Source organism: Trichogramma pretiosum, unplaced genomic scaffold (assembly GCF_000599845.2).
Source record: "Trichogramma pretiosum strain Unisexual culture from Peru unplaced genomic scaffold, Tpre_2.0 scaffold21, whole genome shotgun sequence".
Taxonomy (NCBI): Eukaryota; Metazoa; Arthropoda; class Insecta; order Hymenoptera; family Trichogrammatidae; genus Trichogramma; species Trichogramma pretiosum.
In genome coordinates, this window is record NW_019640940.1 from 885894 (window position 1) to 903416 (window position 17523).

The 17523-nt window shown below is 35.8% G+C and overlaps 2 protein-coding genes across 3 annotated transcripts in view; both read left to right on the plus strand.

The window, feature by feature from the left end:
* The window catches only part of LOC106659883 (FERM domain-containing protein 5), a 65679-nt gene extending 61283 nt beyond the window's left edge, over window positions 1-4396 (plus strand). The window contains exons 11-12 of one of the 2 annotated variants that reach the window (XM_014382622.1): window positions 157-804; window positions 2032-4396. In XM_014382622.1, the coding sequence (XP_014238108.1) occupies window positions 157-804; window positions 2032-2582 (1199 nt within the window). In that variant the 3' untranslated portion in view covers window positions 2583-4396. The remainder of the gene's footprint in view (window positions 1-156; window positions 805-2031) is intronic. The other variant, XM_014382623.1, reaches the window with a different exon arrangement.
* A 965-nt stretch (window positions 4397-5361) lies between these two features.
* LOC106659899 (unconventional myosin-Ie-like) overlaps window positions 5362-17523 on the plus strand; it is an 88078-nt gene continuing 75916 nt past the window's right edge. Inside the window, exons 1-2 of the mRNA XM_014382652.2 lie at window positions 5362-5539; window positions 6468-6776. Of these exons, the coding sequence (XP_014238138.1) occupies window positions 6774-6776 (3 nt within the window). The 5' untranslated portion in view covers window positions 5362-5539; window positions 6468-6773. The remainder of the gene's footprint in view (window positions 5540-6467; window positions 6777-17523) is intronic.

Consider the following 17523-nt stretch of genomic DNA (forward strand, 5'->3'; position numbering starts at 1 on the left):
ATAAAAAATAAACCAATGCTGACCCTGCCTGAAAAATAAAACGATTATGATTTTGCAAAGCAAGAGTCAATTTTTTGCGCGCGACTTCACTGCTTTTCTCGTCGCAACTCCGCAAAATTGGTGCATTATTATCTTATTTAATTTATATATCTTTAGACGAAGAAAATGACCATGAAATGGATACCACAAGTACTACTACTACCACAACCTGTCATGTAACAACAACAACAACAACAACATCAATTACAACAAGTGAAACATCAACCACGCCTACTAGTATCACGACAGATGCGCCAAAAATCTCTTCCACCACAAATAACGATAATAATAATATTAACAATAGCAACAGCAGCAGCAGCAGCAGCAACAACATTAATATCAACAACAACAATAACAATAATATCACCCCGATGAATCATCATCCAAGCCGAGTAAAGCTGAAGATGCAGCAGCAGCATCTGCCGCTCATTAGTCACAAAGTAGTCATAGGCTCGGACGAGCTGCAGGACGGCCGCGACATCGATCGGGTCGTGCGTCGTCGCATCGACGAGTTCAACAAGAGTCCGCGAGTCGTGAGGACGACGGCGCTCATAGTCAAGCGTTCGTTCGCCCCGGCTAAGCCGAGGCCGCTGCACCCTGCTGCACCCCTGCTCCAGGTGAACGACGCCGTGGCGCGAGTCACCAGCGATCTGGCCCTGCAGACGATTAAGTTGGCCAACGGTGACGCGACCAGTTTAGCGAGTTGCAGCAGTAGCACGGGAGCAGGAGGAGGAGGAGGAGACGATGATAACGTGGACGGTTCAGGTGAGTCTCGCGCGCCCGCGACGATCAGAGGGGGCAGAGAAAATCCAATCGATCGTCTGTACCGAGAAGTAAACCTTATACCGACATCTATTCATCATCAAAAAAAATCATCATCTCTTCTTCTGTTACGTTGGTTGATCAGCTTTACACGTATACATTATAGTTACACGTTTCTTCGATCAGTGAAATTCAACGTATCAGAGGAATATTCGACATCAATCATTCAATTAAAAAAAAAAGTATACATCATTATCTCATGAAGGGTCAGCATATCATCAGGATCAAAACTAATAATGGTGCATCGGAGAATCGATGGAATCGATTGTAATATACCATTAACACGAAATTACTTTTACATGCATAACTAACTATTATAAGCCCATTGTTGATTGATCCTCGAAAACCGTTAATTGCGATGGTCATTTTCTTCCAAACGAACGCATTTCAGCAATTACAATTTCATACATCATTGATCACTTCGTTTTTCAGCCGTAGTCAGTTTTGTATATCTATATATTTATTGTCATATATGTGTGCATTGAAAAGTTGATTACGTTTTTTCTTTAATCCTAGGTTTCAAGCTTTGTTACTTATTTAGCGCACTTAACGAGGATATATAGCAGTAGTCGAGTATATATTTTCATTTGATTCGTTTAATTTTCCAATGCGCTGTAAATTTAGATCCTTATAGTATTACTTTTTTTGTTGCCGAGCTTGATTCTATATTATAGATGCGCTTCTTAGAGTTTATTTTTGTTCTGGCTTGCTAATTAGCATGAAATTTTTGGTTGATCGCAAGATTTGTATATTCAATAAAAAAAAAACGATACACTCGCGAATCTTCGATTTGAAATGAAAGGGTTGGTAAAGCAAGAGTCAATGTGTTAAATATACCTCTATTATAAATTATACATAATTGTAAAAGTGTTATTTGATAAAAATTATTACTGCTGGCTCGTGCCGCATAATAGCGTAATAGAACATGAAATGAATTTCGATGTTTTAATATATTTTAGATCTCGTAGATTATTGATAATTTATTTTTAGCGCTAAGAAAAGGACATCAATCAATTGTCAATTAATCTCGCATTAATCTCGTTATGAATATCTTCATTTTCTAATATCATTATCTATTAAAAATTAATTCTTTTCTCAACATATAATATACATGCCCACCTATAACGAATCTCGAACCGTATACTGATATAAAATTTACGTATTTCACAGTGCTGCAACACGATTACGAGGGCAGCGACTACTACTTCCGCGACTCGTTCGATCACTCCTCCTCGGAGAGCCAACTGCTGGACGCCAGCGGCGGCACCCTCACCGGTAGTCGCTCGTCGATTCACCAGCCCGTGCCGAAGATGCAACGCCTGCAGAACTCCAAAATCGGCGGTGGCGGCGGTCTGATACAGAAGGGCGGCGTCTCGTCGTCGACCTCGGCCCTCGGCGGACCGAACTCGGTGCTGCGCCATCGTCACTCGCACCTGGGCCAGCATCAGCAGCACATGGGCCAGGCCATGGGCGCCTCGTCGACCAGCGCCTCGGACGCCGCCAACAAGCTGATGAAGCGGCGCGCCGTGAAAGTCGTCAAGCTGCTGGTGCCCGCCCTCGTGCTCACCGTCACGGTGCTGCTCGTCGTGACGATCGTCGTCTTCGAGACGGACTCGAAGCTGTTCGAGGCGCTGCGCAAGACCCCGGAGATGGTGGCGCTGAGGGCGCAGTACTACGCCCCGGTCAAGAACTTCTTGAAGAGAAAGTTCGGCTTTTTCTGATTAACAAGACTCGAGGATGGCAAGGCCTCGTCTTCGTCATCGTCGTCGTCGTTTATCGCGTAAACGCGCCTCTCTGCGTTCGTGGAGGAGGGAGGGTGGAAAAAAGGGAATTTTTTCTGGAATTCTTTGGAATTAAAAAACAAAGCACTGACTTAACTGTCTGAATCTTAAATGTTGGCCAATATTGTTACAATTTACTATGTCTACTGAATGACGTCAAGATCAGTTTGATTATGTCGTCTTTGTTGAGTGTAAACGCTATTATAATTATAATGTATGGTATTAGGGAATAAAACGTAATCTAGATTATTTTGTATCGTAAAAACAATTCATGTAAATATTTTCGACGCAGTGGTTGTAAGGTTAAAGCTCTAGAAGCCTTTTTGATTATTTTATAAACGACTCGCTCTAAGATGATGTTTCTTAAAATGTCAAAAGGTTCGCGAATGCTTGTTATTAACAAAAAAGTTTGTACTCGAAATTCGTGTTTCGAGATCTATACATAACTTCCTAACATGGGACAGTACTATTAAGTTTGGGAAACAAAATAAAAAAATATAATAAAAGATGATAAAAAAAGATCTGTGGCCAACATTTTACACTGTCATTGTCACCGCATATATACATATACGTTTTGTTGAATCGACGCTGTCACGATCTGTTATTTTCATTTGTAATTTCGAAGTTTCGTACACATCCATCAACGCTGATCGATGCTCTTCGTGCATATATTTTACTCTTACCGTTGGTAATCGATACAAAATATAACGGATTGTATCGCGAGGCAGTGTTAATTTTTCTGCTTATAATTGAGAAACAACAGGTCAGTTGTACGCGTGCATTGTACGCTCAAAGCAAGCCGAAAAACATTTTTAAGAGCGCGTGTAATATATATACATATACGAGAAAAAATCTAGATATGTAGCATAAAAAACTCCATTAGCTTATAAAATATACAACAAAAAATAAATATGAAATGCATAACCGTCAATAATACAGCCAAAAATTTTCAACACAGCAAATTTTTAATCAATATTTTGAATCGAAGCCATCGGTTTTCATTTTCATAAAAATTAATTGTTCTTTCATGATCAGCTTTTCTAAGTAACAATATGATGATGTTGTCAATGTAGGAAAAATAAAAATATTTTGCGACTCGAAATTAACCAGCAACAGATTCTTTCGACAAATAATGTAGATTTATATTGTAATGAAATTATCAAGTATTTTATCAAATGATAATACCATCAGTTATTTCTAAAAGTGCCTACAATGCTGTCTTTTTGTAGAACGCGACTTGAGCAATTGCAATTTGTATAATATGAAAATTTTTTGACGATTTTTTTCGTCAAATTTATTATTCAGCTCTTTAGCTACGAACAAATCGAATACTTTTTGACTACGAATTTTTTTTTAATGGAAACGCTCTTTTGTGCGCTATGAAAACCTATACGAATTTTTTAAGCATGTTGTTTAAGTGAACTGTATGAAAATTTATATACCGAGTCGACTAATTGCATGTAAAATCGGCTATTCAAATTTTTTGCTCAGCGATAATAAGAAAAAGAATAAAACAATATTCGGTAAACTTGTGGGTTTGCAGCTCCCTGCAAATCGATGTATAAAATAATGAAAAATGTCAATTGAGAAATTAAGTAATCAGTACGTATTAAAAATACTCTTATAAATGAAATCTTTTGTATATTATACGGGAGGCTAGAGTGAAAGTGTTAACAAGTAAGATAAAACATTACGCATTGATAAAAAACAAAAATTAATTAATAAAAGCCGCCGTTATCTTGCTATGATCAAAAGAAGAAGAAGAAAAAAACTAATCTTAACTTTCAATTCGATTTAATAGCGACCTTTTGTGAGCTTGCCCTCGAAATAATCGTTTTCTAGTCATGCAAAAATTAGACAAAATTTCGGCAAAAGTTATACAACAATCGCCCAGGCAGAATGTGTCACTTTGTAGATTGAAAAAACAAAAGTAATCGATTATGCACGTAAAACGCCATTAAATACGTATAAACATTATACACACCATTGCCATCATATACTATTATAAAAAAAAAGTAAAAAAAATAAAGCGACGAGGAACAGAAAATAAAAAGAAATCAAATGTAAATATAAAAATGCTGTTTTGTAATGCGAAATTTATAACAAGAAATATTCCTTGAACGAAATGTATGATTGGCCATAATATATGAGTATTAAAAAAAAAGTTCAAAATATTCGTGGCGTTTTGGTTTATTGTATTTACCTCTTTTTTTGTTATCAAAAACCAGTATAATAAACGATATTTGTGTTAGGCAAGTCTTTTTTAACAATAATCTCGGATCTCGGATACACGACTCGCTGCAAAAATAAATGAATATCTTAAATGAATATCTCCGCGCGTCCTTATCGCTGAAATCCCCGAAAAAATTGCAAGCATATGTGCTGTACTATAACCTACTACCGGGGGAAAAAACACACGTCAAAAATTCGCACTCTTTTACGTCACACACGCGTGCGTGTGTGTCCGAAAGAAAGAAGAAGACGAAGCGAAGGCGCCCCTCGATCGCCGCAAAACGTGTCTATGTGTGTGCACATGTATACATAACACATGATATACACTTCAAGTTTCCCCTCCTCTTCTCTCGGTCTACCTTACATTACTCTTCGGTCGGATAGACCAGCTGCTGCTGCTGGTGTTTCTGCGGCGCCTCGCCGCACGCCGCGCGTCATCACCGTGAACAGCAGCAGCAGTAGACACGACTCATGTTGGCGGTAGCAACGCAGAAATCTCTCCGCGTGTGTGTCAGTGTCCCTCGGGCTCTCGCGCCGGTATTATTGCAAATCTCTCGCAGCGCGACTCCAAACGTTCGTTGCTCGCTATCGTTTACGAGTTGTCATTTCGAAGTTTTTGTGTTTACTCGTGTGTGTTTCCATCCAAAAGTGTGTTAGAAGAAAAGGTGATTGTTTTTACGCGAGATCGATTTTTCGCTTTCTGTTGCTGCTCCGTATATCGCGCGAGAGACGTACATACTTTTATTTATAATTTTTCTTCTTCGTGCGTGTTTATCATTGCACATACTGCTGAGTGCTCGGTACGCACAATTTATGTATGCACGACGACGACAACGACAATTGAAGGGAGCGCTACGTTGCGACGATCGTGCATTATTAAATGAATCACTTGATCGTCTTAGACCGACAACGACGGCGACGACGACGACGACGACGGGATTGTGATACCGAGCGCAGAGCAGCGTTCCGCTTTGTAACTGTCAATTCGAGCGCATTTGCTGCTCTCGTATGTACGAATACGAATATAATATGAATCATCGCGGAAAAAGCTAATGAGTATCCGCATTGGCAGCTCGCAAGTCACAAAAAAAAAGAGAAGAAAAGACGGACACGCTTGTGTTTGCTCGCGGACGCTATCGCTAATCAAAATTTTTCACTGGACTCTTCTTTTTTTTTCGTCGTTGGTGTACAAATATAGCATCGGGGCTGAATAATCGATCGTTCGTATCATCGTCGTCCACTTGTAGATTGTGCTCCGTGTTTTGAACTCTGCTTACGGTTCTTTTTCGTTTTTTTTGTTGCAACTGAAGTATAATATATGAAAGACGCGTGAATCACACTGCATGTGGTGCATCAGCATCATCATCATCATCATCGACATCAACGGTTAACAAAAAAAAATGCGTTCCATTGAGGCACGGTGTACCGCGTGTATAGTTGTATGACTAAGACCTCTCTCTCTCTCTCTCTCTCTCTCTCGCGTGAGCAACAACAGAAAGAGGAAAAAAGACCTTCCGATCGATAAGTTGAGTGCGTGCAGCGAAATTCATTTAACGTGTTACATTGTGTTGTTTTTTTCCTGTTGGTTTTTAGTGAAATGAATCGCAGCGTGGCGGCGAATTGAATGCCAGTGTGCTCCGCTGCAGTATAGTCCATATACCGCCGATATAATGCGCGGCGACGCTCACAGAAATAGCCTCGTCGGAAAAGCGGTGTGAATCGATAATAGGTGAACCGAGTGCGCTCGTCGTCGTATAGAGAGTACGTGCAGTGCCTGCAGTATACCGCGCATACCTCTCTAAGCAATTTTTGAATTAAAAAAAAGAGAGAGAAGAAGAATAATAAAGAAGAGGGAGAAGTTCACAAGGAGCGAGAGAAATTCGAGACAAGGTCGTCAACATGGTGAGTTTGTAATGTAACACATATAGTCACTCTCTCGTAACGCGCTACGCTGCCGCTGCTGTTGCAAAAGGCATATAATAATTGCCCGCCGCGGCTCGATCCTTCGCTACCTACACACACGTTTATTTACGTCTCGCGTGTAGTCGCGCGCGCGCCCGTTGCCATTGGATATTTTGCGCGTACACAGACACATTAGCGAGCATAACCTCACACATCATATTTATTAGAAAACGAACGTTCGACTGTATTTTTTTGAAAAAGAGAAAAGAAGAAACGTTCGCTGCTCTCGTTCTCCGCGTTCCTCTATTATTTTTCAAGGTCGGAGGCGAGGATCAACGTCAAATACTTTTCATTGTGTTATACGTATTATAGGCGACGCGCGTGCGTGTGCACGACGACGTGACGTGCTACAGGCTGGCGGCGGAGTGCCGCACGTAATATCGTCTCGTGTTGTTGTTGTAGTACAGAAATCTGTATTAAATGCGGAGAACTGGTTTTCGAGAACTAAATATTGCGGATGCGCACGGGAGGATTTTCCGTACTTTTGTCTGTTGTTTTTTTTGTACCTATGTAGGTAATGGCACTGCCCGCATTCACGTATATATACCCAAAGTTCGTTGCATTGATTTCGGAGCGTGCTTATGGGCTTATATTCGTGTCGTTGCTCCGAAACGTGCGCTGGAGTTTCGGCGATCAAAAGTTACGCGTTCGGGCTAGCTCATGCATAAACATTCTCATGCATGCGCCTTGTTTTCTACGTCGATTGATTTTAATCGAGGGAAAAATAAATCACGGTCCTACAGAACGAGATATAAATACCAGATGTATCGATCCACAAGAGTCGTTCGTCATTTATGCCAACGTATGCATGTGTGTATCTGTGTACATTATCTCGCGAATTGGAAAAAAAAGAAGCAATTACAATAACGTCTTTTATTATGTAGGTACCTCGCCGATAAGATAATTTGCGCGGATTCGAGCTCTCGCGAATCTTTTTCGAATGCGCGCGCGCGCGGCTTATTAACGACGACTCGCGCTGCGCATCATTTGTTCTATAAAACGAAAAAAAAACAACACAGAAGTGCCTGTTATATACTTCTACCTTGCGTGCACGTGAAAGCTACACACTATCATTATAATAACCCCAAGAAGCGATTCGTAGAAAATCATAAAGTTTCACAGTGCGAGAGCGAGCGAGCGATGTGGTTTTTTGTGTCCTATACAGGTATATAAAAGCACACACACGCACACGTGTATATAGCATAGGCGTTTTTCCGGGTTGCTTGTTCCTCGTTATTATTAAATAGAGAAGAAGAAGCACCTCTCGTGTCACTGTGCAGTCGTCGTCTCTTGGTATGAGCGATGTGTGCCTCGAGCTACTTACTCGTAATAGCGAGACATGCGGTCGAATCAAACAGTGCCGACCATAGAAAGAGCGTCTCTACATGTATGATATACCTAGACCTCGTCCAGTTTGTTGTGTGTGTGTGTGCTCGATGTGTATCGGGTTTTAAATGCGATATCGACGCGTTGGGTGATAATGAAGCGGAGATACAACCGCGTGCTGATTTTGTAGAACCGAGTGAAATTTGCTAAAATTGTATTGTTAATAGATATTATTTTTTTTTTAACCGGCAGTTGGACTCGTGCGTTTTCATATCCGTGGCACCTATTGAAGTAAACCATAGAGCGTAAACGATATAGATTGAAAGTTTGACCACATTTGCGGCTTGGTGTATTTGTTTTTGCGACTATCGCGTATGCTATATACTATCTCGGAAATAGTGCGGAAATAAATATACTATATGACTCTTTTTTATAACAACGTACGTGACTTACGTGAAAAAAAAATAAGTCCTTGAGGCAGAAGCAAAAAAGGTCGCTTTTGCGGAAATTCCATCGGTTTCGCTTTATATTTCAGCTAAAATCTACAGCAGAAACACGATCGCGTTGAATTTTTTTGGCCAAACACAAAAAGAAGAAACTTACGACCATCTCTCGTCGTCGCCTGCTCTCCTGATACAAACTTGCCCAAACGAAGTGTCACTCTGACTTTTAGACACGCGGGGCATGTCGGGCACACTATATAATAACCGCGTGTGTTCAACCGCTCGCAAAATCACACAAAACATAAACAAGCGATCGGAACCGGCGCGCGCCACCGACTCTTTTTCGACTCATGTTCTCCGGCTTGAAATATCACAGTTCCGCAATTCGCTGCTGCGATTTCTGCGCGAAAAGTATCGAACTCACCGAGTATACACACGAGCGTCGTCCCCGCGTCTTGTTGGCACTTAATGCTCTCCGCGTAGAATATCCAACTCCATTTCTTTTGCACGCGACTTTCTATAATGATAAAAGAGCTTGAATCAACAAGACGATCTCGCGCGTTGCCCGCACAGCGCCGTGTTTGCGGCACCTTCTTCGATTCGTACGCTCCGGATAGATCGAGCGAATCGACCTCGACTTTTGTTCACACCTCCGAGTGCGATTTCTTATTAATCGCGTTCTACGCTTCGAAATTACGATTATTTACGATAAAAACGAAACGGTTCTCGCTACCATGTATATGAAGCGATTAATCTCAAGTAAATTCGATAAAAAAAGTATCGAAACATTTTTTCCCACCACCGCTGTTTTTCTACGCTCGATATAGGCCTAAAGCTGTGGATGAAAAAGCAACGTGCACAAATCATCTGTCATTTCACGCGAGTCTGCACGCAAGTGAAACTACGAGGAGCGCACGTCGAAGCAAGAGGATGCTCCATTCTTTGCGATGAAAAAAAAAACGTCGATCCAAAAATGAACAAGAATTCCGGCAAAGACGTACGAACGTATTAGGGTACGATAAGCGACCTCTTCTTCATCGTCTTCGTCTTCATAGCTACGAACGGTGATAGCTATATGTAAAAAGATTCGATACCTTCAAGTACGCGCGAATCGATATTAGTTTCATCCGTAATCATTCCCCTCGGAAGCTTTTCTTAGCTCAATTTTATTCCCATGAAAATCAAGCGGGATTCTTTTTCCAACTCTCTTCTCTCGCCGACATATACGTACGTATATACCGTAAATATCACGTCACGTCACACGGGGCAGAGTGAAAATGCCGAGCGCAGTCGAGCGACGCCCTGCGCTAGGAGAGAGAGATTGCGTATTACAATTACACATCCAGACGAGACCTTGAAAGGCCTCGCAGGCTCTCACGTGCAATGTATATGCAGGCATATAGCTACAACGGCAGCATCCATTCACGTATAGAGAGACTCACCTGCGCGCGTGTGGAGTGTACCTATACCTACCTATTCATGTATCTGTTACCGCGCTGCCGCAGAGAAAACGATCGTAGCGCGGGTATGGAGTATCTTTCTCACGGAGTGGCGTTTAGTACTGAAAAATGAAAATTGAAGATATCTTTATTGAACTTATTGAATTTTGCACGTTATGATTCAGTTTATTTATACGTGAAAATGAATGAATTCGAAGTAGTGATTAGAATGGGTTTCGTGTCATAGTTAATGTAAACAAGCTGTATGGATAAATGAACCTAAACTAGAAGAGCACTATAGTATATAGCTCGTTTTATTTGTTGTTCTGAAATCTTTTTACAGAAAAAAAATCAATTTTATTTCTATTGTGATACATGTCTTTCATTCGTACTTTGTTCATAACAATAGAAAAATATTTCCACGTGATTTGCATAATTTACATGTATCTGATTTTTTTTCAATATTAGAATACAAGTATTTTATTTTCATTCTATGTGTCTTTCAATACACACTTTAGTTTTCAAAATGGCATATTCCACTAAAGGAATGCGTAAAATTCATAAACCTCCACAACTTACTGACTCTGATGTAGAAATCGTATTGAAAAAAAATTTTTTCGCAATCATTATTATGCTTATGGATGTATTTGGTCTATGGCCATTTGGAAACAGAAAAAAACGAGCGAAACGCGCTGCAATCGCGTACATTTCATGTGTTTTAGTGACGATATTAAGCGTAAGAAGAAATTTTAAGATCTTCAAGGTATAATAAAATGATGAAAATTTAATTTATATGAAAAATAAATTGTTTCGCAGATCTATTATTTTATATTAGAAGTAACGGAGCCCAATAGGCGGTTAGACGTTATAACTGATTGTGCTATTCAAATATCTATATTTTTATACAACGCGTTCGTTATATATTGGTTTGGATTAAATAAAAAATGCATCACTCAGGTAACCTATTCGGTTTCAGCACTGTAGATTTTACTTTCACTATTTTTGCAATCTGCTTTGAAAGGTACGGTTCATTTTCCGGGAAGTGGCTTCATGTTGGGTACCACCAAATTCTGAAAATAAAGAATTATTAAAAAAATGTATCCACCAAGCTAATCTTATTTCTAAAATCGTTTCTGGTAAGAGTAACAATAAGATCTCAAAACAATCATCTTTTTACAAATATATTTTGAAAGCTTTGACAGCCTTCAGCTTTTATTCATATGTCACATTGCCAGTGATCATACCTTTGATAGAAAATATATTGGTAAAAAATGGAACTTACAAAATGCATCTGGCATCACATTTTGCATCGGAATATTACCAAAATAAATATTTCTTTAATTTTTTTATTATAAATTTAATAATTGCTAGTGGGGTTGTATTTATATACACTATAGGCATTCATACTATAGTGTCAGCGAATTTATTTTATATTACAAAATTCAGATATATAAGGTAATAAAAATATAAATTACTCAATATTGATCGATCACTTATATCAAAGTTCGTAAAGTTAACTTTGTTTTGTTACTTAGAATTCTTCTTGAATCGATGCATGATTCGCTGCTGATGAATGAATTCGTAGTGAAAGATCAAAAATCAATTTATGATTACTTGTCTTCAATAGCTCTTGAACACGAATCTGTGCTAAGGTACACATTTTTTCTCTTCGGGTAAAACTGCTATTACATTTTATATTTAAATTTAAGATCAGTTGATGTATTCATAAAAGTTTTTGAACCCATTTATCGCGTCGGCATCTTGGTTTTCGCATGGAACTTGACTTTTAGTGGTAGTATGGTATTTCATCGCTAATTTTAATTATATTTTGTTAATACCCCCATACGAAGATAACATTTTCGGACTTGTCGCTAAACGAAAATGTTTTTTCTACCTTCTTCACCCGTGATCTATTATTTTGTACTTTGAGGCAAAAAATAAACTTGAAACTTTATGCACATTTAGATGGTGATACATTTGCACAGTGATTTGGATTTCGCATTGAAGATGGGCTCTGCATTAATTGTTGGAATACCATTATTAATTACAATAACCTATCCTATTCAAGAATTATCCAATGCCAGCAGCGATATATATTTTAATTGGTAATTATCGACAATGAATTGTAATTTTTTAGTTCCCCTGGTGCACACATCTTAGATTGTTATTTGATTAGAAATTGAAAAATATTGTTTCTTAAGGGACTAGTACTTCTTGACAGCGCGACGCATCAATTTTCAATAGCAGACCCCTCGATTAATAGGCACGCACATTTTTAATTACTTTTTTATTCAGGATGCTTCATTAAATTTTGAAAGAAATGTCAAAAATATCGAAAAAATCATGTAAAATAAATGAATACAGATTATTGATCATTAAAACAAATTTTTAATGGATTCAGACGTAATTAACACATTGTAACAGTGTTTTAAACTAGTATAACTTATTTTATGTTAATCTTCCATTAAATTTTTCATCCCGTCAATGTCTGCTATTAGAAGGCATTATTGTATATCGTTGAAGAATATGATGTAGTAAAAAATTGTAGTAGTTACTTCTATTCTGAGAGATTTAAGATAAAAATGTATGATTGTCTTTCAACAGTTACTCAACTGAATGGTATAGATTTTCCCCAAAAGCAAGGGTTCTTTTGCAAATAATAATGATGAGATCTATGAAACCAACCCTGGTTCATTTCATTCCGCCAAATGTATCAATCAATTTTGAGACATGCACATCCGTAAGTGTAATGAATCTTATTCATTTTTCATTTTAGCTTAACTACTTTAATTTTTTCAGATTTTACGCTTAACAATGTCTTTTATCACCGCTCTGATATCAATCGTTTCTCTTAAATAAATTTCAAGTTCATTTCAATTAAAATTTAACTTTTTAATTTATTTTGGTGGGTGAAGAAAGCATAATAACATTGAGTAAATATTTAATGTTATTTTTTGAGCATTTTCTGCACTGGAGGACGACTTGAAAAATCGTTAACAAAAACTATTTTTGATGTATTCTCCATAGCATAACCGGTGAATTTTATATATCGCAACAATTAATTTTAAATGAGTAACATCATTGTGCAGCTCGTTTTGTTCACGAGTGTTGAATTATTTTACACTGAAGAACAAATAAATAAAAGCAAAATATTATTTTTATTATTAATAATGTTGTTCATATCTATTTTGTCAATAATATTGGTGAATATTTTAATGGAACTTATATAACTTACACATATGTTATTTTTTTCTATTCGGGAAGCTAAATTTTTAGTTCGCGGATTCAATGTGTTTTCCAGTATGAACATATAAATGCCTTGCTTAATTTTCAAAATGGCATACTCCACCAAAATAATAAATATAATTGACCCAAAGTCGTCACTTAGTGACTTTGAAATAGAAATTATACTTAACGAGAATGGGTACTTTGCTGTTAAGCTTCTTAAAATATTTGATCTGTGGCCTTTTGGAAACAGAAAAACAAAAATAAGATTGGCTGCAATCTTATTCCTCTCATATTTTTTATTCCTGATATTAAGCGTAAGGAAGAATGTTACTATTTCAAGGAAGCTTTCTTTCATAGATAGCATACAATGTTAATTATTTTATTGCATTAATAATAAAAAATTCTTTTACAGTTCTATCGCTTAATATCAGAGCTGACAATGAATGATACGAGTATCAATGTTATAACTGAATGCACTATTCAAATTTCCGTATTGTCATTTATTACATATGCCTTATATTGTTTTGGATTGCACAAAAGTTTTTTTAGTAAGGTAATTTATTCGGTTTCCGCACTGAATATTTAATTCTCACAATTTTTTGCCATCCCTTTTTAAAGGTACGACTCATTTTTCGAGAAATGGCCTTATTTTGGTTACAATCGAATCCCGAAGAAAAAAAATTTGTAAAAAAATATATCCATCAATCCAATTTTATGTCAAGCATTATTAGTAGTAAGTGTGCCAATAGAAAATTGAAATAATGTTTTCATCAATTTTATTTTAAGTTTTCATAGCTGTCTGCTTTTTTGCATACTCTACACTGCCAGTGATGATACCTTTGGTAGTAAATATATTGTTGAGGAATGAAACTTACAAAATGCAACTTTCATATCATATTACAACGGAATTTTTTGAAAACAAATATTTTGTACATTTATTCATCATTAATTTGATAATGGTAATGGGAATTGCAATGTTATACTCTACAGGCATTTACACCATATTATCGATGAGTTTCTTTTCCATTGCCAATTTTAGATATACAGGGTAATAAAGATATAAACTATTTCACATAAAGTAATAACTTATGATGGAATTTCTATAATTATTTTTTTCTTACTCAGTCATGTTCTGGAACAAATGTATGGCTCGTCTCAAATGAAAAAAAGTTTAGTGAAACAAAAACAAGAGTCAATTTATAATCATTTGTCTAAAATAGCTCATCAACATCAATGTGTACTGAGGTAAACAAAAAAGCTCAAGTGCAGAGATTTATAAAAATGCTAAAAAATTTGAAAAATTTTAAGATTAGCTGATGTATTGGTGAAACTTCTTCGGCCTCTTTATTGCGTTGGTCTTATTTCATTAATATGCAATTTGACTTTTACTGGTGGCATGGAATGTTATCAATAATATTAGTTTTATTTTTAAACTTTGAAGCAAAAATAAACTTTTGATTTCATGCTCATTTAGATGGTGTTACATTTGGAGAGTGATTTAAATTATTCTTTCAAAATGAGTTTTGGGATGATCTCTATCATGCAGTTATTGATTATAATGACATATCCCACTCAAGAATTATCAAATGCCAGTAGCAATATACATATAAATTGGTAAATATTAGTAAAAAATTGCTATTTAACTTTACTTTAGAAAAAAGTTTCGAATACTACTAAATAGTAGTATTACAAATCAAATGATTTAACACTTATAATTGTACTTTCATAGTTATTTTGCTGAATGGTATAGACTACCCCCTAAAGCAAGGGTTCTTTTGCGAATTATAATGATGAGATCTATGAAACCAACCCTGGTTCATTTCATTCCGCCAAATGTATCATTTAATTTTGAGACATGCACATCTGTAAGTGTAATGAATCTTATTCAATTTTTACCTTAGCTCAACCACTTGAATTTTTTTCAGATTTTACGCTTAACAATGTCTTATATCACTGCTTTGATGTCAGTCGTTTCTCTTAATTAAAATTTAAGTTAATTTCAAATAAAATTTAACTTTTTAATTTATTTTGGTGGGTAAATAACGCATAATAATATTGATGGAATGTTAAATTTAATTTTTTTATCATTCAAATTTTAAATAATAATAAATAAATTTAAATAAATCAAATGTTAATGAATAAATCACTGTTGAAGTGTCGCTGTTGGTCTCATTTTTTCCCTTTTTTTCGAATAAGATTGTAATAAAATTTACATATACAGTAAAACTTCGATAATTCGAACGTCGATAACTCGAGATTCTCGATAATTCAAGCTCTGTTTTTAGCGTTTTCGATGTAAATTCAATGTTAATTTACCTCCATAATTCGAACAATATCATAATTCGAAATGAAATTTTGCATTTAGAGTCAAGATACTATATAAATTTACTTCAATAATTTGAAATGATGTTGAGTTCAATCAATTATGTGGAGAAAGTGGTAGTGTGAACTATGAATCGGCCGCAGCTTGGATGACTTCGCTTAATCCAATTTTTAAAAAATACGAGCCAAGAAATATTTTTAATGCAGATGAAACAGGATTGTTTTACAAGTACCTTTCGTCAAAAACGTACGATTTTAAAGGTCAACCATGTTTTGATGGTAGACACAGTAAAGAGCGAGTATCAATTCTTGTTGGCGCCAATATGGATGGAAGTGAAAAACTACAGCCTGTATTTAGAATTTCGAATTATCGAAGTTTTACTGTATAGTCTTTCTAGTAAGTTTATACATAAATGATGTGAACACTTTTTTAAAACAAAATTAAAACAAAAATATCCTTATTTTTATTTATGAAACGATAGGTCTCCGAAAGTATAACGATATCGTAACAATATGGGGAATTTAGAGCGAATCTGCTCTGAAAATTTTCAATCCAAGAAATAGTAAACATAAAATTGTTTTTTTTCATTCGTCCATGTATATTGAATTGCATAGAATAAATCGCCTTGAGTAGGTCGTATTATTGTGTAGATCGTTTGTCATTGTTGAATTATTTTACACTGAGAAAATAAATGTGAATCATAATAAATAAATATTTCAATGTAACCGGTAAAAAATAAATGTAACAAATTTTCCTCAATACTAGAGACTAAGTTCTTTAGTTCATGGACTCTATGAGTTTTCTATTATGGACAACCAAATACATCCTTTTTTTCAAAATGTCGTCGTCTATTAAAAAAATACATAAATTTCACCAAACTCGATTACTCAGTGATTCTCAAATAGAAACTTTACTGATAGAAAATTGCTACTTTCCTGTTGCGCTTCTAAAAATATCTAGCTTGTGGCCTCTTGGAAACAAAAAAATGAAAAGGAGATGGGCTAAAATCTTATTCATTTCATATTTCTTATGTATAATATTGAGCGTGAGGAAAAATTTTAAATTTCCAAGAGATTTTCTTCTACAGAAAACTTATAAATTCGTAATTTGAATTTAAAAAAAATTTATTGCAGCTTTATCGTTTAATATCAGAGTTAAACAAAAATGAAGGGAGTTTAAAAGTTATAACCGATTGCACTCTCCAAATTTTTTTATTGTTATTTGTCATCTATACCTTTTATTTGTTTGGATTAAACCAAAAATATATCATTGAGGTAATCTATGCGGTTACAGCACTTAAGATTTAAATTTTAGCTTCTTTTTTTGACAATTACTTCTATAGGTACGGAACATTACTCAACAAATGGCCTTATTTTGGTTACAATCCAATACAGAAGAAAAAGCATTCGTAAAAAAATATATCCACCAATCAAATTTTATTTCTAACATTATTAGTGGTAAGCATAAACAATAAAAAAAGAAATAGTTATTTTCTTATTGATTCAATTTTTAAAGCTTTAATAGCCATCAGCCTCTTAGCATATGCTACATTGCCGGTGATCGCACCAGTGATAGGAAATATATTGTTGGGAAATAGAACTTACAAAATGCAACTTGCTATTCATCTTGCAACGGAACATTACGAAAATAAATATTTTTTACATTTATTTAGTATTAGTTTGATAATGACATTAGGGGTTATAATTTTATTTTGTTCAAGTGCTTATACTGTACTATCGATGACTTCATTTTTCGTTGCAAAATTTAAATATATAGGGTAACAAAGATAGAAATTATTTAATCGAAAGTGACAATTTTTAACTGAATGTCTGCAGTTAACTACATTTTATTACTCAGATATCTTCTTGAACTAACGTTAAATTCGTCGGAATTGAAGAAATTTGCAGTGAGACAAGATACAAAGTCAA